The following is a 27,438-nucleotide window of genomic DNA, read 5'->3' as shown; positions in this document are numbered from 1 at the left end:
TACAAGCATAATTTTGGGAACCCCAGGTGATTAAAACACCTAGGGCTACCGAGATGTAATCCTTACCGGACAAGTAGGGAATTAAGAGAGGATTCACCATCGGGTATTTCACATGCAATAATAAGTTATTCCATATTCATATAAAAGATGATCTCTACTTAGGTAAATCACACTGTTTCACTTTTTTTTACTGGCTAAACCAAGAGCTCAAAGTATCGCGCAATCTCAATAGTCTTACTACTAATTGAGGTAACTTGAACATTAGAGTGTCCCCCTGAGGTATAACCGGCCTCGAGGACCCCAAAGCTAACGCCTTTTCTTTTGTAGGAACATAATAGTTACATACTTACATCATGATCTCTAACTTGACCATCTGATATGCCAGCAAAACCAAGCAGCCGATTAATTGAGTTGTCAAGAACCCGATTCGATTTTGCATGCCATCAAATGTCACGATCAATAATTAGTTAATAAGCATCACTACGTGTTCATCATGAATTTGCAGATCGTGGTTTGTTTTGCTAATGTTTGTTAATTAAGTAGAGAAACACTATTAACGTGGGAGGGTGATGACACATCCAATAACCATGAAAATAAATTAAAAAAACAAAAACAAGAAAATAAAAAGGACAAATGTGAAATGTGATGGAAGAGATGAGAGAGAGAGAGTGTGTGTGTCCACCTTAGAAGGTGGGTGGTTTAGATTTCAGTGTCAATTGAACATCAAAAGAATACAAAACTAAGGGCATGAGCTCTAGATATTGGTAATCATGATTTCTGCCAACCTTTATGTGAAAGTCAACTAGCTAGAGATTTATGAGTTTCCAACTACACAAAAATCTTCAATGTGAATCAAAAGTCTGAATACAACATTTAATAATTATAATAAAACTTAATAAAAGTGGAAGCTACACATTTATTGTAGGACACAACGTATTTATGGTTGAAAAATGAATTCATAAAATTGATTCACACTTTTAATTCACATGAGGACATTTCTGATCAATACCATATTATTCATTGCTATGCCTTTTCATATATATATATATACACACAATTTGCTTTGGTACTTGATGTAGACCTAACATTGCCAAAGTGCTTCACATATATAACGTGGTTATGCTACAATGATGTTGATTTCTCTTTGGATCCAACATAATTTAACATGGTTCACACTTTTGGTACATAAAGCTAGTTGAAACATCGGAATCATGAGCTTTTACCTAAAGCTATACAAGATGAACTAATTTAATTAGATAACTCAAGTATTTGCTAATTAATACGTAAAATATTTTCAGTACTTGGATTGCCTACTCTTTTCAAAAGTATCTTGATTAACTCTCTAACCACGGTGTCAATATGGTAAGTCAGAATTTGCATCATTAAAACAGACTAATTTCCAAGTTGACTCCATCACCTTATATATACCCCCAGCCCCCCAACCATAAACCCAAACAACATCATTAGAGAGGCTTATCAAGAACCAGAACATGACATTGAGACCACCAGTTCTTGATATGTGTATTTCATATTCATTTCTCACAGACTTTACCCAGCCAATATCGAGCTAGCTACGTTCATGAAATATTTGTGATCATATATATTGCCACATGTGTTGCATTTATGGTCGACATAATAATCTAATTATGGCCACCATGTTGAAATAATCTCTGCAATCCTATCCTCACATAAATATATATGTATATAAATGCCAAAAGAAGTTTCTTTGTGCTGTTCCCGTCTGTCTCCAACGTCCCCTTAAAGTTAAAACTTATATATATACTATACACAACGTATTGGAAATATATATATATATATATATATATATATACACACACACATAACGTATTGGATTCTCTAGAATATATACTCAGGCTGTGTTAGCTGTTGAGGTTTTATTTAAGTTTGGTGCGAACAATAATTGATTCTTGTGATTTAAGATGGTGCACTCACATATTATGAAAACAACTTCTTGTACTATAAGTTCCACTTTGATGCATTCTTGATTTATCTGCTTGGGTGGATTATATTAGGTTTGCAGGAAGGCCTGGCTGCTCCACAATATGCCATCAAATGGTGGGTAGGTAGACAACAATGGTTGTGGATTCTGGTTTGTGGGTGGGTGGGTATGACACATAATAACTTGTACTAAAACCTAAATAAAAAAGAATCATATGTACCACATTATTCTGTTATATGTTGTGTTGATTAGACAATATTAATAATCACAATTGCTCATACAATGAATCATGGATTGTCCTATTCAAATGGATATATTAAGGACTTTTCTATGTCCACATATACTTTGTCTGCTTTTGATTGCTGGGTTGATGAATAAGTATTTACAAAAGTTAGAAAAAGTTTGGACTTAGATAAAGTCATTGCATTGTTTTATCGTAGTGTCATCGATGATTACATTGTTTTTATAGCAAGAGATTTAGATATGGATTTCGAATATTGAATATCAAAGAATTCCTTCTTGTTATGACATTTGTTCTGAATAGTTAGTGGGTGTTTTGATAATTTCAAAATGTGTCATTGTGGATGCTTTGTCAGCTCATGATACTTGTCTGCCAAGAACCCCCACTCACTCAACCATCTTGCTTTTCCTTTTCTGGGTTTCTCAGGCAATATATTTCTTTAAACAATTCAGTGGGCATAAATTTTGAGTCATCAATTTGCACCATGCTGATGTTGATAACAAGTAAAATTGAATCAAAGCCATGTAGGTAAGAGCCCAGGAGTAGAACAAGCTCACGAAATCATGGTTCCACAAATAAATATCCTAACTAGTTAGTTCTCCCTCACTACCTCAAGCATAGTAAGCTCTCAGTTCGGAGAGATAACTAATTAGTCCGGTAATTGCATCATTTGCCCCAAAACCTCTTTTTGAGACACCATACACAGATAGTATTGAAACAAACTGATCAGGAACTGCACAATCTTGACAAAAGTTGCATCACATTACATTTTGCTCTAAACAGAGCCCACACAGGAGGCACAAATCAAGCTCACTACCTCAAGCATAGTAAGCTCTCAGTTCGGAGAGATAACTAATTAGTCCGGTAATTGCATCATTTGCCCCAAAACCTCTTTTTGAGACACCATACACAGATAGTATTGAAACAAACTGATCAGGAACTGCACAATCTTGACAAAAGTTGCATCACATTACATTTTGCTCTAAACAGAGCCCACACAGGAGGCACAAATCAAGCCCACGCAGGGACAGACTAAGCCCAAGCAGACCCCACGCAGGAGGCACAAATCAAGCCCACGCACCTCCTTAAAAATATTCAGAGGAGGTGAGACTAGAACTCATGACCTTAATAAGGGACATGTAAAGTCATTGCCACTCAACCAATGGCTCATTTGTCATACCAACCTAACTCAAACATATAAAGATAAAGATGCTAAATCCAACTCTGAATCAGACTTCAATATACCTGTAAAGAAACATTTGATATACAAAACTAGAAAAATTCTCGGCTATTAACACAATCAATACCCTTCACGTAACAGAACACACTAAAACAGCCTCAGCAGAGTCCACATTTTACAACATAAAAAAGGGTATGTAATTCTGATTTCATTGAGAAGCCACTGGCACAACATAGCAGAATATATTGGCAATTTTTACCTCCAAAGAAGAGTGTCATGAATCAGAAAGATAGTAGGATCTAAAGAAAAGGATGATATAGAATAATGATTAAGCTTTAGTTTAAAGTATGAACCACAACTTGAACAAATAAGACCAATAAATGAGAACATGAAATGTGATCAAAACTGGAATATTCCGCCAATTTATAAATACATTAAGATCTAAAGAAGAGATAGCGGATGATGTTTTAATAACAGGTGTTGAACAGTTGTTAATCATAACCATTGTCATCATTATCCTCACCTTCGTATATGTTATCGTAATTGTAATCATTATTAACGTCATATTCATCCTCCTGATAGTCATATTCATCTTCAAGCATCAAGTCATCATCCTTGTTCCCTCCCTCCGACTCTCTCGCTTTGTTATCAATATTGGACAACTTTCCATCATTGTTGAGATGTGATTCACTTCTGGATTTCTTGGGGTTCTGCTGAGCAGCCTACAAGGAAAAAAAGAACAGAATAAGTGAATCACCACCCACAGTAAAAAATGAAACAGTCATTCAATTTATGGACCTTATAAGCTAAAGAGTCGCAATGGTAATCTTAAAACCAAAATGTCACAAAACTCAATATTTTTGATGCTTCCAAAGCTAGTGAATTCTGACTTCAAAGAAAATAGTAGTTCTGGTCTGCAACTCATGGTCAAGTACCAAGTCGTCAAGATTTTCCCACCCTTTTTTTCACATTTAACCAAGGAGAATATTTCATCAATTGCATATCACAATAAAATCCAATCAAAATGAACATACTTTATTAAAGGAATAGAGCATCACCTTATATTTGTAAATAAATATGCCGAGTAAAAATTACATACCATATTACTAAGTTTGGTCAAGTGTGAATGAAACAAAATGCTTATGCAAATTATTTAGAAGCCAAAATTGGTCTGCTACAGCAGCAGGCAATTTGCAATAATCACCAGTATTTCAAAAATTTCACCGAAAAACAAGAAAAAGGTAGTTTTTTTCCACAAATGTTGTCCAACTCACAGCACTGGAGCCAAAAGCTGCAAAATAAAAGGGAATTGCTCCCACCAAAAGCATCCATCTTCTGTAAAATTATATGCACGTAGCGCATGTAAGACACTTGGAACTTCTAGAAGCAGCCAAACCTTCTCCAGAAATTGCTCTTAAAAAGGGCCAGATCCCTAAAAGTAATGCACAAGTTTCTCCCCAAACCCTTTCAAAATTATGTTGAAAAATGTTCCTAGCGGAGTCAGACAAATGGGACAGAAGAAAGACCGGTTAATTGGTCAAAGCAGCTTCCCATTTCTCATGCTACCCCACAACATCCTTCTGATGCATGCGCAAGGAATTTTCACAAAAAAATTGGTTCAATGATGTGATTTAAGAAGCTGATTTGATTTTAATGACTGTAGCAGCCAGCATGCAATTATATGGGAATAATCTAATGGTAAGGTGAGCTGGCAGTTCACATCATAACCTGGTTGTCTGATGGTTAGGCTTGCATTACTTATTTTTACATGTTTCTGCTTATTTTTCACAATTTTTTTTTAACATAATAAGCAAAAGCAGCACAAGTAATTCATGCCAGATCAACACCCTTCAGATAAATGAAATATATACTCTCTCTCATGTGAGATGAATTCCCAGGTTTGGTGGCTCTGTTTTTATTTCCGTCTGTCAACCATCCATATTTGCAAGATTCTATTTGTTCCCCTTATTTTTGTGCCTCCTATGTACGCACCTCTATGGTTTTCTTAACTCAAGGACAAATTCAAATTGTTCTTAGGTTTCTAACCAAAATAGTAAAATACTGATTATCATGCAAAATCTTAATCTAGAATCTCCAGGGATGTTGGGGGTTACCGCAAATAAATCGATACCACCGAATACCTTGTGTGTACATATGCACGTACAAGTGTCCGCATGTGTGAAATATATACTATTTTATTTGTCAAATAATGCCTCAAATATGAGATGACTTTACAACTTGAAACAGATAAATAGTTAAGCATGTAAGAAGCTGAAGAGACATACTGGTTCGTCAAAAAGTTTCTCCAATACATCATAGTTGATTTTTGAGCTCAGCCTCTGCAGACAAACATAAAGATATTTATCGTTCGGTTTTGGAATATAAAAACTCAGAAAACATAGTTGTATAATGTATTGCAGACATACTGATGTTCTAGTTTTTTAGTATTGACTTGAATTTTCACACCGTATCCTAAGTTTTTTATATAATAAATAAACTATTAAAAAATAAATTATAAATACCTCTAAGAACAAGACCACATAGTGTTTGTTGTGTGACTGGAGATCTATATGATTTGTTTCAAAGCATAACCACCAAGAATGGATGGAAGCATGGAGGGAAGCAATTTGATGTTAAAGCTGTGAATGACGGGCAATATCTGGACTTTTTAACTGGTATTTATTTGAAATCTAGAAGTCCATCAGACCCAGCAGTATGTGTATCGTAATTGTATTAATGATGGGATCATATTGTGCTATACAAATGTCTATCTTAAGTTTCTTGATTCTAACCATGTCCTTCAAAGGACAAGAAAATGAAAATAGAAGAGGAAACGGAGAAAAAACGCACCAGCGTCATCTACATCAGCTTTCCCAGAATCATCTTAAAGAGAGGAACAAAGGCCTCATCCTTTGCCATTGGCTTGACCCTCCTAAGTACCAATCTTGACCTTTGAAAATAACTACTCTAGAACAAGAGTTACCGTCCCAAAAAAATCTAAATCAAAGATTGGGAAACGTGCTATCCAGAGCCATGAACTTTTCCATCGTGCCCTACATGGAATTACCGTGAAAATTACATGCTATTTAAACAATTTTTCAATACCTTCTTAATCAGCATTTGGTGGGTAGCTTCTGCAGCAGATTGAGCTGGCAAAGAATTTTTCGCTTCAGTGGCCCGCCGCTGTTGCTTCTCCTGCCAAAAGGTGAAAAAAAGGGAACATATATTTCAATTTATAGATTTGAAAATCTGTGGACCAACATAACCTCTTTCCTTTCCTTTTTTCTTCCCCGCATTATAAATATACAAACTAAGCTGTATGAGAGAGATGGAACGCACACAGACACCTTCAAACTCATACCAAATTAAAGCATCATTATACACTTTTGTAACAGTACACAAAATACCAAAGAGGAAAATTATGTATTACAGAGACATCCATGCTTTATGAGCTGCTCTTCTATTTCGAGTATCAGATATTCAGATTCCAAGCAAAGCTTTCATTAAGCATTAAAGTGGCTGTTTTGTTTTATCAGCAGTATCACGTCACAGAAGAAGGCTTCAAGAAAACTCAAACCTCTGCAGGTTAATACAATCAGGTTTGAGCTCGTGTATGAGGTTAATATTCATCTTGTTTGGGGAAGGCAATGCATTTGTCTCCAAAGTAATCGGGATTCACAATTACGATGGAAGTGTATGTTCAAATGATCTTACTCAAAGGTTCCTTTCCCTTCTTCCACATGAAAGTTGTCAAATAGCTTTTACCAATGCTACTTTCATGTTTCTACGTTGAAGGCATAGTCTACTTGCTAGCTAGATATCAAGAATTATCTAAACTTCCAAGTAGTTCTGTAGATGTCAAGCGGACCTTTTGAGCTAAATTTTTAATAAAACAAAGTACCATTTTCATATATTGATATTGAGAAAATGATAGAAGTACAAAGAAAACAAAGAAGACGTAGAAATGCCTAGGAAATTACAGAAGCTGGGAGCTATATCTACTAAATGAAAAATTAACTCAATTTTGGCCCTAAGGGACAAATACTAAAATCCTACAACAGAATACAATTTAATCATATTCGAAATATAGACAACCAACAAGGACTGAATCTACCTGAGGGCATCCCTAGACAATTTAAAGTATTTTTCCAATCATCAAGATATGATTGTAAGACATGATGCAAATATTTCACTAATATTATGTGCTTGCATCTTTCTTCAAGGCATCTAAGCAAATTTTATTCAAAACGTGCACACGAGTTGCACAAGAAGATTTGCAAAAATAAAAGCATCAAAAAAATTTGTAGTAAATATATCATCACAAAAATCATCAACAGAGGAATCCCTATTTTCAAGAGTTCTCCTTTCTTTGCATAAATACCAGAAAATAGCCAAAGGGTCCATCTCCGATTTTTATTTCAAGGAAACTATTCAAGCCTTAGCCTTATTTTATGTACCTGAAATATGCTTAATCATTTTAAAAGTAATAATTTATAGCCTTGAAATAGCTGCTGGAGTGAAAATTCACTCTTTATAAGTTAAACAAAAATACTCAATAGTGAATCAACAGAATTTAGGTTTAAGACTATTTTTGGCGCCAATAGATAACTTTTCGCACAAAGAATGGTGACAGCATCTTTTGGTGGTAAACTATGTCTAAAGCTTTACCCATGTCTACTTGCACAATCCAAAAGGCTATTTTATCAATTCATTCGACATAAGGAGTGTCTTAGGGATGATATTATGAAAGAAAACCATCAATGTTCAATAGATAGATAAATGTTAAGAAAATAACCTTTCGTGATTTCTGTACGGCTGCTTCGGTTGCCGCAGCAAAATCCCGTGCAGCTTGTAGGCCTTCTGGGCAGTTCCCTATATTGGCATCATAAGCCTGCTTAGCGACAGCTGCGGCGGCTTCTTTTGCTGCTTGCTCCTGCAAATATTTCCAATTGACGAACCATTAACAAGAAGACAAGAACACTGCAACAGATATTTAGAACTTTTAAGATAGACAAAGATGAACTTTTCAGGGAACATCACCCTATCAAGAATTTAACCCTGCCCTCTCCACCCAAAAGAACAAATTAATAACAAAATATGCCATTTTCCACAGAGACTATTAGCTCGATTTACGTGCCATACCTGGATATAATAATTTTCTTTTGAACAGAATGTCAGATTATTATAAATAACTAACGATTAACGTCAATATTAAATTAAAAAGTTGTAGACATCTCACCTCAAGATACTCCCGGTTCATTTCTTCCCAAATAATCTTTTTGTATTGCTTCTCCTCCTCATTGTGGAGATAACCATCAACCTATACCAGTAATCATATTTTCAGTAATGGTTATATGTGCATATGTGTGTCTGTGAACGTGCATGTACTGTCGGCAGATAAATGAAGAATAAAGTTCCACTGTAAAAATAGACAAACAAGGCAACAAATGAGCATAATCCCTAGCTACATCGGCCATCAAAATTTGTATATCAATAACAACCAATTTAAAAGAATAATCAATGTAAAACCCAGGCAGAAAACGGCTGACTAGGCACTGCAATGGCCGCTGAGACGTCTATCATCAACGACAACCAATTTGAAAGGGAAATTGTCACACTTTCATTCTTTGCAATAACCATATGAAAGGAGAAAAAAAAATCGAGGGATGCTGCTCATATCAAATCCTACCAGACCAGCCGGCAAGCTTGGCTAGATTGATTGGTTTTAAACCATTAATCATATGTTATGACATCATCCTTGAAATTTATTACATTTTTTCCTCTTTTCTTTTCCTAATCCTTCAAGTATCAAATCAGGACATGATACTATCACACAACGGACATGTTCTCCCTCGATCATGATTACTAGAAATCATTTTTAAGTAGTCATAAAAATTCGCAAGAAGTGCCTAATATTACTTTATTTTTCAGCTATTATAATCGAGCTTCAAATGTGAAAATGTCTGTTGGTATGTGAATCACCCATTGCTTAACAGTGCCAGTTCCGTATATATTGTAAGATTATTATTGTACTGATAGTTTGTGGCGATAATCCTACGAAAAAAATGACGTAATAAAAAATGGACCATAAGATGATTCTTGTCGTTATGGCGGCACAAACCAAGAGTAAAAGTAGTGTGATATTTAGTGGTTATGGTGATGGTGAAACTTTTTTTAATAGAAAAAAAATATTCATTCAGGGGCACGAAAGAGAAGCTGAGCATGGTAAAACAAAAAAAAGGACAGGAGGGGAACATTTTGCAAGATATTTCTTCACTTTTAAAATTGAAGAAAAATTCATACCTATCATTTTTATATTCTTTCACTGAACAAGCAAAATATTAACATTGTTATGAAAATATTACCTTCTAATTAAATTGAAGAAGAGAAAAAAAGAAATAAGGAAAGGGAAATCTATATGTTCTTAGAAAAAATATCGCTTGTTCTAACCAAATTTTAAGCTTGGCAAGTTTACAGTGCTATGACAATCTTTTGAGGATTTACTGTTATAACAAGGGGAACCTAGTTTAGCTTGTCTATCACTATCTCCCTTTGGAGTTCCCTGCAGCCTAACACATTTTAGTAACTCCACGGTCATTTCTCTTCACTCAATTTCAGTTATTTCACATGGTCCCTAACAGGAACAACAATCCTTGACTATACCAAAAAACTGCAGCCACCCTCAAGACTAACCAAAACTTGAATTCAATATTAAATTTGAAACTAGAGTATGACAGTAGTTGCCTAAGCAACTGCAGCAAGCGCTTCTTGATTGATTGCTCAACTACTTACAACATGTCTCGGAAAAGGAGAAAACGCTTCCTACAAAGAACCAGCGACCTGCGGTGTCGCTTAGGCTAAATTTTTAAATAAATAGAGAAATCAAAGTCTAGAAAATCAGTTGCCAGTGCCACCCAATACAGGATTACCGTGCTGGATTCATTTTGGGAAGTAAACACACTATCATGCCAGAAAACTGCAACACGCAATGCCATGTTTAAAACAACCAAGAAAAATGAATATGAATTGATTGTGCACCTCAACATCATCAATATCAGAAAAGTTGTCTGATTCATCACATGATTCTGCACCGCCATCAACTTCATCTAGCATATTACTACCAAGGTCATGAGTAGCTCCTGCCTTGGGAACATCCCCTGCATAATTTCATTTTATAAGATGCAGTACCACATGCAGAACAACTAATGATATAGTATCTTTTTCAAGAAGAAAAATAGCACTTATAAAAAAGAGGGAAAATAGCAACTTGCCAGCCATCTTAGACTCTGAGAATAACTTTTCAGGCTTGCTCGTATGTGGGATGTTAGGCTCTTTCTCAATCTACCAAGAAGAAGTTAGTTTAAACTCAAAGTAGACTATTACGCAAGTACATGATAAAATGTTTTGGATACAAATATTTATTAAGAAACAGGCAACACTCAACAAAATATCAATATGAAAAGTAATGCAATCTCTGTCAGGAAAACACAAGTAGAAAACATGAGATGATGTCTGCATATGGAAAAACAGAGGGGGAACAAATCCATCTTTTCAAATGATAATTGAACCTTTATTGAGAAGTTACTGAGCCATGCACAACAAAGAATACTCCATTGATACTTTTTCAGATAGCTGGTCTGATTGCCCTAAGTTTTGGTGTTTGTCTTTGTTGGAATTATGAGAGAATATTACGTTTCTTGTAATTATGGGTTGTAAATATTCTCTTTAATTACTTTGATTTAGTTTCCTAGAATTAGGTTGATTTGATTGATTTAGTTTCCCTAATTTAGGGCTTTCAATGTAACTATATAATGTACAACCTCACAACATGAATATACAACACAAATTATTCAATTCTTCTTGGTATCGGTGCTATTCAGACTGCTCACCGGCACTGTTCATCGGTGCTATTCAGACTGTTCACCGGCACTGTTCATCGACTGTTCACGGTACTGTTCACGAGTACTGTTCACGGGCAGTTTTCTCGGCTTTTTCTGGCAGCACGTATCTCTTTTGTTTTTCATTGGCTTCGGCAGCTCTTTATCTCAAGCGTGACTCTGTTCGCACCTGTCTCTTTTCGCACACATCTATCTCAAACATATTTGTGTGTATCTGTCTCTGCGCGCACCTGTCTCTCGTCGCGCGTGTCTATCAGCTTCTCTTAGTGAGTGTTGCAAGTATCTTTGTTGGGTTATCTTTGGTAAATCTCTGTCTTGGCGTATCTCTGCCAGTCGTGATTATTTCACGAATTGATTCGACTACTGCCTAACTTTGGATAAAATTTTGCGATTTCTTGGCTTGTACTGCGGTAATTTATTTTTGCCGAGATGGATTATAGTCATCTTTCACCAGATTTGAGCCAGCTCCAGTCCCAGATTGCTCAACTCCAGTCCCAGATTGCTCAGCTACAGTCATTAGCTGTTATCGCTACAGGTACTCCTACTGCTTTCCATGGTAAGTCAGGGAATCCCACTTGGATTTTGGATTCTGGGGCTAACAACCACATGACTGGTGAGCTTTCCACCTTCACCTCTTTTGTTACTCCTATCAACCAATCTGTCTGTATTGCTGATGGTACTTCTCTCCCAATTCGTAGTCAGGGCAGTGCCCGTTTGTCTTCGGATATTACTCTTCCTTCAGTTTATTATGTTCCTAAATTTACATGTAATCTTCTCTCTGTCAATCGCCTTGCCAAGCACCTGAATTGTGCTGTTGTCTTCTTATCTGACCGTTGTTTTTTACAGGACCTGACTTCGAAGAAGATTTTTGGCAGGGGGTTTGAGCATGACGGCCTCTACTATTTTGGTGACCCACCTTCATCTGATGTCTCATCGTCTAGTCTTCAAGCTTCCACACTATCGGTTCTAGATCCTTCTACTTTATCTTCCTCTATTTTTTCCCTTGCTACTGTAGATTTGTGGCATGCTCGTCTAGGCCATGCGAACTTTCAATATCTATGTTCGCTTTTTCCGCCTTTGAATAAAGCGTGCAAAAATTTTAAATTTCATTGTGAGGTTTGTGAATTGTCCAAACATACACGCACTTCTTATATTCCTCGCATGCGTCATTCTCCCGCTGCATTTGACCTTGTTCACTCTGATGTCTGGGGACCATCTCCCACTACTGCTTTTTCTCAACATCGTTATTATGTTACCTTTATTGATGACTACACTCGATGTACTTGGGTTTATCTTATGAAAAACAAATCTGAAGTCTTTGATCATTTCACTAATTTTCTTCACATGGTTAAAACTCAATACAATACTGTTGTTCGTGCCATTCGGTCTGACAATGGCGGTGAATATCTCACCAATGAGTTTCGCACTCAACTTGCTCAAAATGGGATCCTTCAACAGCTCACGTGCCCCTACACACCTGAACAAAATGGTGTCGCGGAACGCAAGAACCGTCACATCATGTCTGTCGTTCGATGTCTTCTTCGAGGTATGAATGTCCCCAAAACTTTCTGGCACTTAGCTGTTCTTACTGCCATGTACCTTATCAATCGTACTCCGAGTCGGGCACTTCAGGGTGCAACACCCCTTCATGTCCTTCGGCCAGGTACTACTCTGTTTTCTCTTCTTCCTCGTGTGTTTGGTTGTACCTGTTATGTTCAAAATCGTAGTCCCTCCCGTACCAAACTTGATGATAAAGCCATTCGTTGTGTTTTTACCGGGTATTCTTCCATGTCTAAAGGTTATCGATGTTATGATCCCGTTTCTCGTCGCTTTTATCACTCTTTGGATGTTACTTTTTTGGAGGCTATTCCTTTTTTCTCAGGTAGCCCTCTTATATCAGAACCGGCCGTGGAGCCTTCTCTCACCATCCCAGATCAATCATCACCTCCACGACCGATTTTGTTACCCGAGTCTTCCTCTCCTTCACCTTCTCCTGACTCATCATCTACTCCTAGTGCACCATCTCTCGTTCCCTTTGATCAGGTCTATACTCGGCGCCCGTCTGCTCCTGCCCCTCCGCCAACGTCTTCTCCGGAATCAGGTACTTCCCTTTCTCCTGTTTCTGTTCCTCGTTACCCCACTCGTGATCGTCATCCCCCTTCCCGTTTTGGATTTACGAGTAGTACTGACCATCCCATTGCCAAGTATTTGTCTTATCATTGTTTTTCAGATTCCTATAAGACCTTTCTTGGCAAGATTGACTCCGATTTGATCCCTCGATCTGTCCACTCCGCTCTCCAGAATCCTAAGTGGGTCTCTGCCATGGAAGCAGAGATGGATGCCCTACAACGTAATCATACTTGGGACCTTGTTGATCTTCCTTCTGGTGAGAGCACTGTTGGTTGTAAGTGGGTGTTCACTATCAAGTATCAGGCTAATGGTTCGGTTGATCGCTATAAGGCTCGTCTTGTGGCCAAAGGATTCACTCAGATTCCCGGCAAAGACTTTGGAGCCACGTTTGCTCCAGTTGCGAAACTTACTACAGTTCGTCTCCTTGTTTCTCTTGCTGCTACATACTCTTGGCCTCTCCATCAGATGGATGTTAAAAATGCGTTCCTCAATGGGGACCTTTCCGAAACTATCTACATGGATCCTCCACCAGGTTTTCACGGCCAGGGGGAGTATTCGGGGAAAGTATGTCGTCTCCGGAAATCTCTTTATGGCCTTAAGCAGTCTCCTCGGGCATGGTTCGGCCGCTTCAGTGAAGTTGTGCTTGCTATGGGGTTTGTTCAGTGTCACTCGGATCACACATGTTTCATTCGTCGCCAGTCTCAGGGCAAGTGCATTATTATCTCAGTCTATGTTGATGATATCCTTATTACTGGAGATGACTCCCCAGGTATTGTTCAGGTAAAGGATGATCTGCGAAAATCCTTTGATACTAAGGATTTAGGTCCCCTCCGATATTTTCTTGGCATTGAGGTTGCTCGTTCTCGCCGTGGCATATTTTTATCCCAGCGGAAATATGTTCTTGATCTTCTGCAGGATACGGGTATGCTTGGTTGTAAACCTGCCTCTACTCCTATGATTCCTAACCTCAAGCTATCACCAGACTCAAGAGATTGTTTATCAGATCCATCAATGTATCAGCGTCTTGTGGGACGTCTTATTTATTTGACAAACACAAGACCAGATATCACGTTTGCTGTTAGTGTTGTTAGTCAGTACATGCATTCTCCACGTACTTCCCATTTGGATGCTGTTTATCATATTCTCAGTTATCTCAAATCTTGCCCTGGTCTCGGATTATTCTATGCTTCTGGAGAGATGTCAAGTCCACCATCTAGTCTCTCATGCTATATACCATCTTATCTCTCGGGCTACACTGATGCTGATTATGCGGGTTCCATAAGTGATAGGCGTTCTACCTCTGGCTTCTGTACTTTCCGGGGTAATCATCTTATCTCATGGAAAAGTAAGAAGCAAGCAGTTGTTTCTCGATCATCAGCTGAATCTGAATATCGTGCTATGGCTCAAGGTACATGCGAAATCATGTGGCTTCGTTCTCTCCTCACTGAATTGGGTATTTCTGTAACAGACTCGTCCTCTTTATTCTGTGATAACAAGTCTGCCATCATGCTATCATCCGACTCAGTTCTTCATGAAAGAACTAAGCATATAGAAGTTGACATCCATTTCATTCGGGAAAAAGTTCGGTCTGGCATTATCACTCCTAGGTTTGTTCCTTCATCGGCTCAGACTGCGGACATGTTTACTAAACCAATAGGTCCTTCTTTACTTAAGTCATCTCTTGTCAAGCTGGGTCTCGTCAATCTCTTCGCACCAGCTTGAGGGGGAGTGTTGGAATTATGAGAGAATATTACGTTTCTTGTAATTATGGGTTGTAAATATTCCCTTTAATTACTTTGATTTAGTTTCCTAGAATTAGGTTGATTTGATTGATTTAGTTTCCCTAATTTAGGGCTTTCAATGTAACTATATAATGTACAACCTCACAACATGAATATACAACACAAATTATTCAATTCTTCTGTCTTCTGCAGGGAATATATTTGATCATATAAATCTTTCCTCCTTGTAATCAGTTTGGGTTGCACCCCCTTGAATTATCCAACAATATCGAACATATGACCCTTGCATTATTTTCATCGGCTTTCTCCTTCTTTCAATTTTCAAGTAATATTTCAGTTCCACCAACCAGGCCACCACTCGCTTGACACAATTATATGAGGTGCTGGACTCAAAGATCTGTTACTCCTCTATAATTGAAAATAACTATATTCATGACTCCCCTAAACATCTATTACAATCAGTAATCACTCTTCTTTGGCAATCATCAGTGGTTAGGATGTTCCATGAAGCTCTCCCTCTCTCTCTCTCTCTCTCTACATATACATATATACATATATAAGATTTAATAGATTTTTTATTATTAGATGTTTCATTTTGGGCAGCTGATAAAGATTATCGTCAAATTAGGGATTTTTTTTTCTTTCTTGACATTTTGATTACTTACTTGATTTGGAGGATTTTACTTAAGTTCTGTTTTATAATTTTAGGTAATTTGCTCTTATTAGGGTTGCAGTTTTAGTACTTGTAGGATGTGAATCCTTTGACATAAAAATAAAATTTTTGAGGTTCCTCACATTGTGAACTAACTGATTCAATCCTACATCCACTTTGCATTAAAGTAGAACCAGAGCAACTTTAGTTGTAACTTTCCATGATTGTTCATCTTTCCACGAAAAATCATTTTTCCTTTGCACCCATCCCCCTTCCCCCACCTCAACTCATGGCCCAACCTCATTTAAGAGGATCTTACGGTATTCTATAATCTTCACCATCAAAATTTGCAATCAATCTGTAGGGAGAAAAAAAAAAAAAAATTCAGATCCAACCTTCTGAAATTTCAGTACACCCATTGTTGCCACGAACTAAAAAATATATAGACTAACACCCATTCTTTCCAGTCTCCACACTGTGTTCTAAACAACCCTCTAGTAAACTTGTTTCCTTCCCTTAGAAATCCAACCATAATACTAGATGACTTAGCATTTAGCAGGAATTACTTTCCTCTATAAGCTATTCTTTTCATCCTCAAACATCCAAGCTCCACTTGCAAAAAAAAGACCCGAAACCCAAACTTGCCCATTTTGGAGTTGCAATTTCATTTCATTATGGAAAATGATAGAACACAATGAAACCTCTTATTTGCACCAGTTATATTCTACAGTATCCTATCTCCATAAATAAAATTTCCTCTCTTCAGTAGAGCTTCCCCATAAGAATTAAAGTTGAATGCCCTCCAAATCTCTTGATTTAACCTGACATAGTAAATATTTCCATGAAGCATAGTTGTATATTTGTTTGAATGATATACGTCTGTCCTTCAATCAGTAATTCCACTAGCATCCCCATCAACTTCTGAAAGCTCCCCTAAATAGCATCATACCTATGGGTAGAAAGCTCACTCTACCCCATTAAATTCATCTGACACTGAGGTCTCTTCTTTAACCCCCGAAGAAACTGCCACTTTCAAAAGGTGGGTCAGCATTTTGTAGAAAATAAAAACTTCCTCTTACCATTTACTCCACCAATCGTAACAACCAATTGCACATAAAATTAACAAGTCAAGAACTATAAAACTAGCAGGGAAAGGAAGATGGAAACTAAAACTTATGAAGTATTCTGTATATTTACTTGTTCACTGTTGACTAGCCCCTCAGGAGTTGGTTCACTTTCTACAGATTCTTTCTCCATTTGTGCTATGGCCATTCTCTCCCTCTCAGCACGCTGGAAAGCTGGAGGGTCTACTCCCCCATCAAGTCCTCCTGAAACTTTCATGAACTGCACCAATTAAAATTCCAATGGTAATTAAGAATGATAATGATAAAAACTATTGTTCAATGCTAAATCACCAAGAAAAAAATGGCAAGAGAAGGAGGTAAGAACTCACTTCATCGTAACAGCTTTTACAAAGCTGGCAAGCAAAAGGTTGACTCTTCTTATGTGGACAAAGCACCTCCTTTAAATCAGGTGCAACATTCGGTAGCTTGGTTGAAGCACTTTCTCGAAGCTCATAAGCCTTTTCCATGAACTCCTCAATCTAGTCATATAAGATGATTTACAATTTCCAAGATACGTCAAAAGGAATATAAAATGCAGAATAGATACATCCGTACAACATCAACTGGACATGTCATGATTATTGGTTTTTTAATTCATCAACATAGTAGAATGCTCAGGAATTATATTGGGCAAAGAAAGGGCACAAATCAAAGAACGACAGTAAGAAATATATACAGTACTTTCGAAATGATGAAATTTCTACAGTACTTTCAAAATAATTAAAAGTCAAGTCACTTTGCTAGCTATGAGAACTGGTTTTTAATGTTAAACAGACATGCGCTTAAATCTTTGAATAAAAATTCCAAGGTCTTGTATTCATCAAAAAATCAGAATTATTATGGTGCTTACTGACTCTGTCTGACGTGCCACGTGTCATTCAATTGATGGAAAGTTTATAGAAGGTTACTTCGAATGAAAATAGTCAACTAGAATCAGGGGCGGATCTACCATGGGCCCAGTAGGGGCATGTGCCCCCACTCGGCCCGAGAATTCTAGTACAATAGGTATATGAAAAACAAGGATTTCCCCATATATATACTATATTGCCCCCATAACCTCTTTTTTTTTTTTCAATTTTGCTTGTCTTCATTTATGCATCATCCAATAAGAAGCTGACAAAGGGGTTCCATATTCAATGTATTTCATTGACTATACTAAGAAACTAACAAAGATTGTTACTTATTCAATTTATTCGTCGAAATATTGTAACTGCATTCATTTTGAAGTATAATTTTTTTTGTAAGTACAGAGATTCCATGCATTCCGTGATGTTTTTGTTTTTCACTTTAATTTTGCTATATAATAAATGAGAAATTAATTAATTTTTCAGTAAATATCCCTAAAAAAAAGTTTCAGGGTGGTGAGATGATGTCTGCTGAACCATACACAACGCACTCCAAGATAGTAGTACCAAGATGCAACTAAGATCAGGATAGAAAATGAAGCAACCAGGCACTAAAATGATTCTTCATCTATGAATTTTTGCTTAGAGGCTGAAAGTTGGGGCCCTAATTCCAATCTTTAGTTGCCAGTCTGCTGGACTTAGACAGGGAACTGAGTATTAATTCTTATCCTCTGCCACTCCCTCATCAGATCCAAGTCTCCTGCCCGGAAAATATTGCATAGTGCTGGCTAGCTAAGAATTTAGATTTCTATCAACATCCCAGTAACCCCTTGGTGGCTGCAACCATTCAAGTATCACCAAAATTCCAACTATTCCTCCCTAAATTTAGCTGAAAAACCCTCATTATAATTCTGGTTGATAGTATCAAACCCCCACTTGTTGTCCTACATCAGTACCTAAGAGAATAGAGAGATTTACGGTAAAAGACCACCTATAACTCTTATTCTTCTGACACATTGCATTTATATTCATGTCTGAAACAGTCGTGCTTTCTAAAAAGTAATCTCGCAAGAAACATACCGTTAAGTTTCCAGACTCTGTGTTTTCAAATTCATCTAAACGCTTCATCAGTGTCGCTTCACAGATATGCATAGTTCTGACCTGTTAATCATTACATTAAATGCCAGGTGTTACATATTCTAAATCATTTGTTTACAGGTTAAGGCAGGGAACTGTGCAAGGGGACAAAAATAAAGGTATCAAATGTTGTACAAAAAGGTACAAACTCAAAAGCTAGCACATACAGAAACAATACAATCTTCTTAGATGACAATCATAAACAATTTCTTTACACTCTAATTTAATGTCACATATAGTTATATGCAAAGCATAAACCACCACTTGAGTCAGACTTCACACAAAAATTTTAATGCGCATTATCTCATGTGTCCATCTCTTTGAGATGCTCCTGGCAATTTATGTCATGTCTCTAACCCACAGTTGTGAAATAAGGATAAAAAAATTTCCTTCTGCTCCCACGTCATCTTTGGGCATGATTTTTTCCTGAAGAAGCCAATATTTATGTTTAGCCCGCAAAAGGAGCAGAAATGAGGATAACTGTGACTATAGCAAACATTATAACAAGAAGCAAAATTGACACTGCTTGATAATTCATCAACAGTGCCTACATGATCCCTAAATTTCGATTTTGAATCAAATGAAAACAAAAAATAAATTATGTCATATTTTTGAATCTGTTTGAAATCATATCATCCATCTATTCTTTCTTTCAGGGAAAGAGACAGAGAGAAACCAACCAGGAAAATTTTCTGGAGAGTAGGAAGAGAGGAAATAAAAAGACATAAAGCATGAGGAGTTGAGGACCCACAATACTGTGTAGATCAAGACACTGGAGGGTAAGAAAAAGGATAGTAGAGAAGGAATTTCTAATATAGCACTCTAGACATACTCAAACAAGGAGCTATGTTGTGATTGAGAATTCTAATTTATAACAGCAATCAAAAATTCAAATGCAGATGGAAGTTATTCAGCTGAGGAAGTAATCACGATACCCGAGGCTGCAAAGAGCTGACTAAGATTAAATAAAAATCTTTAAGGACAAGACGTTTTATCCAATACTAATCTAATGTATTGAGAATTAAGATCCACGGCTTAATTTCTAAAAATAATTGCATACGGATTAAGGAAACTTTCCAGACGCACCAATCAAATCAACTGCCAAAATTTCTGGTTCATCTGGGGACAGGCAAAAAAAAAAACTCTTTAAACGCATGCAGCCATTAAGCCAGATTTTAAGAAACAAGAAACATGCAGTTATCAAAAAGGTAACAAACTCATAACTACCTTATCCAATAATTCATTCACATGCATTTAGCAAGTATAAGAATAAGAGCCTATAGAACCAACAAAATACTACAATCCTAAGCACTTCACAAAAAGCTTTAACTCTCGAGTCAATTGCGTCCAATGTTACCAAAACTCAACAGAAGGAAATAATCAAAAGCCCAGAAGAACGTTGATATCAAAAATTATATAAACTCTCACAACCAAATTCAAATACCACTTAACCAAGGCACTTGAGCACTGCCAAACGGTGCTGTCAGAAAATAACACTTATCGAACTTGCTAGGATAGAACTAACACAACTCTTCAGGACCAGGGCACAAACATGATATTTACACCTATTAAATGACCAACTTCTCATACAGAGCCACAAGAGGTGTGAAGAACTTACAATGTCTGACTTCAAACACTTGATACCATGTGAAAGGGCGGATATGTACAGTGCTGCACCACATAGCCCACTGGGTTTTCTCCCTGTCTGTAAGCACCACAACATCAGCAAAATTTCAACTCAGAAAAGTAAAAACTGTGCCTAATAACCAGGCTGCTTCAACCAAATTATAGATAAAGGATGACATACTGTAATCCAATCCCGTTTCATGCTAGCCATAATACTCTCTGCAGTTTTAGCAACCTCAACATTCCTTTTCCTATCCTCCTTACCAAGCAAACCTGGAAAGCATATTGGTGAACTTTCTTCCTACTTGAATTATGTATCTATAAGATAAGTGCACATTAAGCCTATGCAAGTCACAGCACGACAATACAAAACCAAAGTAAATAAAGGAAATGCGACTACAGAGAATGAAGAAAAAAAATGAAATAGCTCATCCAGGGTAAAAGATAAAAGAGAGAATGAATCAGAAATAAAATAGTGTCAACTTCACCAAGAAGGTTGTACACATTAACAATAAAAGAAAACTTACCAAAGTCCAGATCTATAAGCTAGAAATTACCGTATATATGACTTCAAAGAAATATTTGGTGTTACATTAAAGCTTGCATTTCAAAAGAAAAGGCGGATTGCACAAAATCACTCATAATATAAAAGGTATGATATGAGGGCCCTTCTTGTATAATTCTTATGTACCAGAGTAGCACCTATCCTATTTTGCACATTTAATAAAGTATTATTATTTATTACTGGTACAATTGTCAATAAGTTGAAGAACTTGTAGATCAATTTCACCCTTCAGAGACCTTAAAATTTTCAATCTCAACATCCAAACTATCAAAGAGCTAATGATTTAATCTCAGTTATTTTCACGAAAGGATAAAAAAACAGTGTTCTGAAATTAGAGTTCCCAGCATCTAAAGCAGCAACCATTAAACCACTTATTGCCCTTGACCAACAGCTAATTCAAAAAAAAAAAAAAACAATTGCTTAATTCACCTCTTAATTCTGTAATGTCAACAACTCTTAATCTCAATAGACTTAAAAATTAATCTATAGTAGCATTGGTGTGTGTTTTTTCCTGAATAGTGTGTATAATAGCATTTTATTACTCCCAGAGTCCCAAGACTGTTGATAAGCTTGACAACAAAACCTAGCTATTCACTGACATATAAAACAATATATATGAGGACTACAGCTAGTCAACATCAAAGTAGTGATGAAACTTACTCTGTGTAAATTTTTCAATGAATATGGAAGGATCGACCAAGTTGAGGAAAATAGAGGGATGTACAAGGTACAGCACTTTACAGAGCTCCAAAAATACAGCACCCAGCACATAACTAAAGAACAGGAAGAAAACAATGATAAGCTTAGATGAAAATGCTGAACGAAAATCAAATTTATTGGGGGAAGGCTCCCACTCTATTAAAAAAAAACAAAAAGAAGGCATCCTCACATATTTATCTGCAATTCATTAGAAAAATCAATAAGCAAATATGGCTTTCTTTTTTGCCTGCAAAAACAGGTGTGAGATTAGTTCGTAACCTTAGAACTAGATTCAGAAATAAAATATGCATTCACAAGTTCGTATGCAAACAGATATATATCCATGGAAATATGAATACAAGGGAAGAGGGGGAGAGAGAGAGAGAGAGAGAGAGAGAGAGAGAATACTAACTCGGATATCAACATATTTTTATATTTATCCTAGAGCAAAGTAAGCAATCCCATCACTGCTATCACATGACACTCAGTTCAATAGAGTGCCCATCTCCTTTCCCCATTAATACTAAACCAAAAGGTGTGAAAGATTAACACGAGTGAACAAAATTTCATCACCTTTTCTTCTCATTATGCATCTAAGTTGTTTACACTTTAGGTTGAAAGTAAAACATTACTTCTTACATTTACGCTTCCCTATCTTACATGCAAAGAATAAAACAGTCACAAATGGACCATATCATCGTACTACTTGTCTAAGATTGAGACATGTGTCCATGGCCATCGGTTAAAGTTACATATAAAAACATTGAAACAATTAGAAATCCTTACCGACATGCAATATAAAGACAAGCAGCCTGTACTTGATTTGTTCTGCGGCCCCTAGTAAAATTCCTCTCAACGGCCATCTTTTTTTTTTGCATTCAAAAAAAAAAAGATTTAACAAATTTATAGAGGAAAAAAATATATCTGATAGCAAAAAGTTCTCAGATGGTAGAAACATACCGTATAAAATCTCCAAGCCATTTCAATAACATCCGCATAGGCGTAGTCATCCATCTCTAAATTATTACTCAGAATTCTTATATCATTCCTAGCTGTAGCAAAAAAAGATGAAACCAAAACAACTACTCATCAACCAAAAGATCAAACAAACATTTTTGTCAGTGATATCAATGGACATATAATGTCACCAATCTCGGCCGTATTAATATAACCTCACAAGTAGTCAAAAATGTTTATCATGGATGTGGAATATAACTACATCAATTTGCTAGACAATTGTGCATATGGTGAAGAGAAAAAAAAAAAAACCCATAAATTAAGTGTTTAAGCATACCTCTCTCCAATAACATTTGGCGTGAAGCTGAACCATCACTTTCAACACTCCTAATGACATTGCCAACAGCTCGACTCTGCAATCAAATAAATAAGTGAGAAAACAAAAGAAAGGAAGATGAAATATGTTTCTCAAAAACCCAATCAGTATAACATGGTTACATTTTTTAAGGAAATGCATATATTCAGCAATTTATGGCATTAGGAATTGAAAATAAGTTGTTGTAACGGGGAACCAACAATATAATAATGTCCAAGCCCAATGTATCACATACTTGTCTCACAATCCTAAATATGCAATGCGGTAATTAGGAAATGAGGAGTTTTCATTGCGACCTCCACAAACTAGCTTACAGAAGGCATTCACAATACTAACTCACCATGTACAGAAATCACTCTACAACTGCAGATTTGGAGAGAAAAAAAGATTAATACAACATGAGCAACAATTTCTAGTATGTTTACTGAATAGTAAACTACAGCATCTTCATTTCACCTTTGTTCGCCATCATCAAAGCCCTATCCAGAACATTGAGGGTTGGCTACATGAATGCGTAAGAAACTTTAGTTGTAATCTGATATATGGATAATGCCATTTGTTCTAATGTAAAGTCACACTCACTAAAAACCCTAAAGAGTACATTCCTTTCCTTATTCACTTGCATCAGTGTCTTTTTTGGCCTCTCTTCTCTCATATCACCTACTCAAATTTTCTAGTTTCTTGGGTGCCCACCACTTGCTTGATGAAATGCTTCATAAATTCCGATTTTGATAGACATATTCACGGGAATTTGCACATTATCATGGAATGGACAAACTATCAGCTTGCTTCCAAGCTCAATCTAGAAATTCTTACGTTGCTATTTTGATAAGCTTCAGCCAGATGAAGCTTAGCCCCAATATTTAAAAAGTTCAGCTCAAATCAGCTATTTCCAATCCAATTCAATACCCTTGTTCAGATTTTAGGTACCAACACAAAGGGAAGACTAAAAAATGAGCTCCACCCAATAAATTTTGCAAACATAGTTACTTCCTTCATATATAAAATGACGCCAAAGGAAACTAACAAGTTCAATGGGGTAAAAATTAAATGGGTACCCTTACGGAGTGTGTGTGCTAGACCAACTGATGCCTCTAGATGCTTAGGGACAAAACTCAGAGCAAATATCATCTAAAAGGTACATAATTCATTCATAAAAACCCATTTACAAAGGAAAAAAAAACTCTTATAATACACTCAGTATCTTACCTGCCCATACGAGTCTTTGGTGAATGTGACTTCCGATGAAAAATTCGTATCTTCCAACACCTTCCCACACACAGTGCAGCACCTAAGAAATAAGAGTTGTACAAAAAAATAAAAATAAAAAGACGAAAGAAGCATCTCCAAACACCAATGAAAAGGAAACTTAACAATAATTGAAACACCATCAACAAAATAATACTCACAAGGGGCCGCCATCATATCGTTCACCCCGAACTGTTTTTGAGCAATTGGAGCACCACGTCGACATTCTCCTTTAAGATAATAATTTAGGGATAAATCTAGACAACAAACACAGACAAAGTAGAAAATTTTGAGTAACAGTAAACATATGAAGAAACAGTCATGTACTGGAGACTGAACAAGAAAGAGATGAGGGCTCGGTGGAAGGGTTAGGCCCAAGGAAACCAGTCAGGGTTTTACAAAACGGTGAACTTGGAGAAGACAATATAATCGAGTGCGGCTGACCTCACGCGAACTTGGGAGTTAGTACGGTCTCTCTGATTTCAGGAATCTATAGCAGTAATTTTGCTGCCACTTGACAATGGCCCATGGAGTCCTAATCAAATAAACTTTCCCTCAAATACATGTTCGGAAAAATAAAAAAGAACCCTAATCCTAAAAAATCCTAGTAATAATTATTGTACAGAAAGTATGAATATCAGATAATCAGAGAAAGAACCTGCTTATAAGAGATTATGATCAGCAAAATTGGGAACGCCAGTTTCGTCCAGCGCCGACCTCAACAGAGAAGGCCCTGTAATGGAAGAGAAGACACGTCTTCGTAAACCCGGGGAAACTACCTTTATTACGTGCAGTGAGTGTATAATCCCTGTTCTTTTTAAACTTATTAAGAGCACCTCTAGCAGATTCGTTCGTCTCCGATAGCTGCCCGACGACAAGAAAATTACAGTGGGGAATTGTGTATTGTTTACCTTTGATTCAAGACGGATATGCGAACAAGTCCACCGCCTTGTTTTAATGGATTCAAAGCAACCGAGAGACGCAGACTCCGGTTGCTTCTACAGGAGCCGATGGGTTTATGGTGGGCTCGCCGACAGAGAATTAATTTTGGAGAAGCGTTGTGGGTTTACTTGACTTTTTTTTTTACTCTATAAATTCTTCTTATTCACTGAGAAAGGGTGGAAGCCGGTCGGTTCAGTTCGGTTTTTATCAAACCGAAATTTTTCGGTTTCATATTTAGCCAAACCGAACCAGACCGAATAACATATATAAATTGGATTAAACCGAACCATAAATTTCAATTTCAATTTTCGGTTTAAATCGATATAATAGGAAAATTATTTCCCAGATCCAATTATATTGTAATTTTATTAAGTAATATTGATTATATTATAATTATATATAAAACATTAAACACTAAATGTTTAACTTTACACTAATTAAATAAACGTAGATATTATAACATATTAACATTAACTACATAACACATATATGTATAATAAATATATATGTAAAAATAATTTTGGTTTTATAATTTTCGAACCAAACCATAATCAAAAACCGAATATATCTAAAACTTCAAATCGTAAATCGATAAACCGAACCAAATTAAAAAATACCATTTGGTTTTCTATTCGATTTTCAGTTTGGTTCGATTTTTAATAGCCCTAATAAATAACATATAAGCGGGGCTCCACTTTTTCTTTTCTCTTTTTTAACACAAGATCAATTAATTTTAATGTTAACGAATTAATAATTCAAAAATCTTAGTGCAATATAAAATATAATTAATTATTAAATAAAAATATATTAAATATTGAGTAAATTAATTGTGAATATATATTAGTTTTATGAAAATATTGAGTAAATTAATTGATTTATTATTAATGTGAATTGATTTAAGTAGGCGGTTTTTTTTTAATAAGAAAAATGCAGCTTTGGGGCCCATCAAGCAATCGTTATGGGCCAGCCCGTTAGATGATTTTAAACCCTTTCTGGGCTACCAAGCAACTAACATTCATCAGGCCTATCACAATAGTTTATATTTTACATTCCTACTTGGTAGTTGGGTTGGGTCATGATGAGAATTCGAGTCTAGTTTATAAGGGATGACAAACTCTTTATTATCAACCTAAGTTTTCAATAAAGAGTTAGACCCAAACTTATGATGTTAGATTTGGACCCTCATTCCGTGTAATGGGTATTCATCACATGGCTGGCACACCAAGTGGTCCAAATATACAGATTATAGGAATTATTTTTTGCCGGACATATTCGTCAGTGCCGCACGTGAGAATTAATACGTCTTTAACACGCCAGATTAGGTAACGGGAACCCACTTCCTTACACAGATCACAAAGGCACAAAAACAAAATCAACGTTCGTTTTTGCAGAGAGCTGCAAGTGGCCTCTCACGTGCTTATCTATCCATAAACAAATTACATTAGTACGGCTAGACGCCAAACATTAACTGAATGATATGAGAATCTTATAAATAAACTATCTACATATTCCTTACCAAATTATTTAACACACCCAATAAAAGAGACGTTGTTACATCCATTAATCTAATCAAAGACCGCTATATATTATATAATTGTGTCAAATAACGTGACAAATAATACATTAATCATACCAACAAGAGGTAGCTCGATTGACAATCAGCTAAGTTAAACATATGTGTGTCCAATGTTAGATTTCAATGAAAAACATATTTATTTTTAAAAAAAATTACATTCATCATAATAAGAAATGATATTGCGACACCTGTAACTGCTTGATTAACGTCATCTCAGCTTGGTAAATAATCCGTTCATCATACTAGTGAGGGGTAACTCGATTGACAATTGATTATGTTAGACATATCTGCAATCAATGTTCGATTTCAATGAGAAGTATATTTATTTTTTAAAAAAATTATGTTAATCATAAGCAATGATATTGCGACACTTGTAATTGCTTGATTGGTGTCATCTCAGCTTGGTAAAAAATCCGACTTCATTGCCTAAATAGTTAAATTTGTAAACAGGGGGAGAGGATCTCCGATGCAATGATGCTTCAGCAGAGTCAGCACCAGGCACGGTGCTCAGTCCACCTCAGCAGCTCTTCTCCGTTGCCT

General features: G+C 36.3%; 1 protein-coding gene across 9 annotated transcripts; it reads right to left on the bottom strand.

Moving 5' to 3' along the window:
• Positions 1-3,681: 3,681 nt before the first annotated feature.
• LOC120016643 (transcription factor IIIB 70 kDa subunit) lies at positions 3,682-25,449 on the bottom strand. 9 transcript variants are annotated; one of them, XR_005472015.1, is made up of 23 exons: positions 25,292-25,449; positions 25,039-25,113; positions 24,825-24,915; positions 24,542-24,637; positions 24,342-24,423; positions 23,094-23,169; positions 22,760-22,851; positions 22,586-22,662; positions 21,990-22,046; positions 21,761-21,873; positions 20,717-20,808; positions 20,528-20,614; positions 18,853-18,933; positions 17,257-17,406; positions 17,001-17,147; positions 10,653-10,722; positions 10,420-10,538; positions 8,621-8,701; positions 8,177-8,314; positions 6,487-6,576; positions 6,232-6,348; positions 5,667-5,720; positions 4,008-4,103 (listed from the first exon to the last, which is right to left on the bottom strand). XR_005472015.1 is itself a non-coding variant. In XM_038869503.1 (22 exons), exons 4-22 carry the CDS (start codon positions 24,604-24,606, stop codon positions 3,873-3,875), a joined length of 1,902 nt encoding a protein of 633 aa, XP_038725431.1. In that variant the 5' UTR covers positions 24,607-24,637; positions 24,825-24,915; positions 25,039-25,113; positions 25,292-25,448; the 3' UTR covers positions 3,682-3,872. The 9 variants fall into 9 exon arrangements, 7 of the variants coding, with proteins under 7 accessions (XP_038725431.1, XP_038725432.1, XP_038725437.1 ...); XM_038869503.1 differs by lacking the exon at positions 6,232-6,348 and having other exon boundaries at positions 3,682-4,103; positions 25,292-25,448; XM_038869504.1 differs by lacking the exon at positions 6,232-6,348 and having other exon boundaries at positions 3,682-4,103; positions 25,217-25,427.
• Positions 25,450-27,438: the final 1,989 nt, after the last annotated feature.

Source organism: Tripterygium wilfordii, chromosome 15 (genome assembly GCF_013401445.1).
Source record: "Tripterygium wilfordii isolate XIE 37 chromosome 15, ASM1340144v1, whole genome shotgun sequence".
NCBI classification, from domain to species: Eukaryota; Viridiplantae; Streptophyta; class Magnoliopsida; order Celastrales; family Celastraceae; genus Tripterygium; species Tripterygium wilfordii.
The sequence above is the reverse complement of the archived record's forward strand: the minus strand, read 5'-3'. Positions and strand labels throughout refer to the sequence as shown.

What these genes read in the sequence shown, in the direction of transcription:
- LOC120016643 (XM_038869503.1), bottom strand. Translation starts at nt 24,606, where the DNA reads ATGTCGACGTGGTGCTCCAATTGCTCAAAAACAGTTCGGGGTGAACGA. An exon ending in TGAACCGGGAGTATCTTGAG is followed by an intron (nt 8,315 to 8,620) that starts GTGAGATGTCTA and finishes AAATATTTGCAG; the next exon opens with GAGCAAGCAGCAAAAGAAGC. An exon ending in ACCAAATGCTGATTAAGAAG is followed by an intron (nt 5,721 to 6,486) that starts GTATTGAAAAAT and finishes GTTTGTCTGCAG; the next exon opens with AGGCTGAGCTCAAAAATCAA.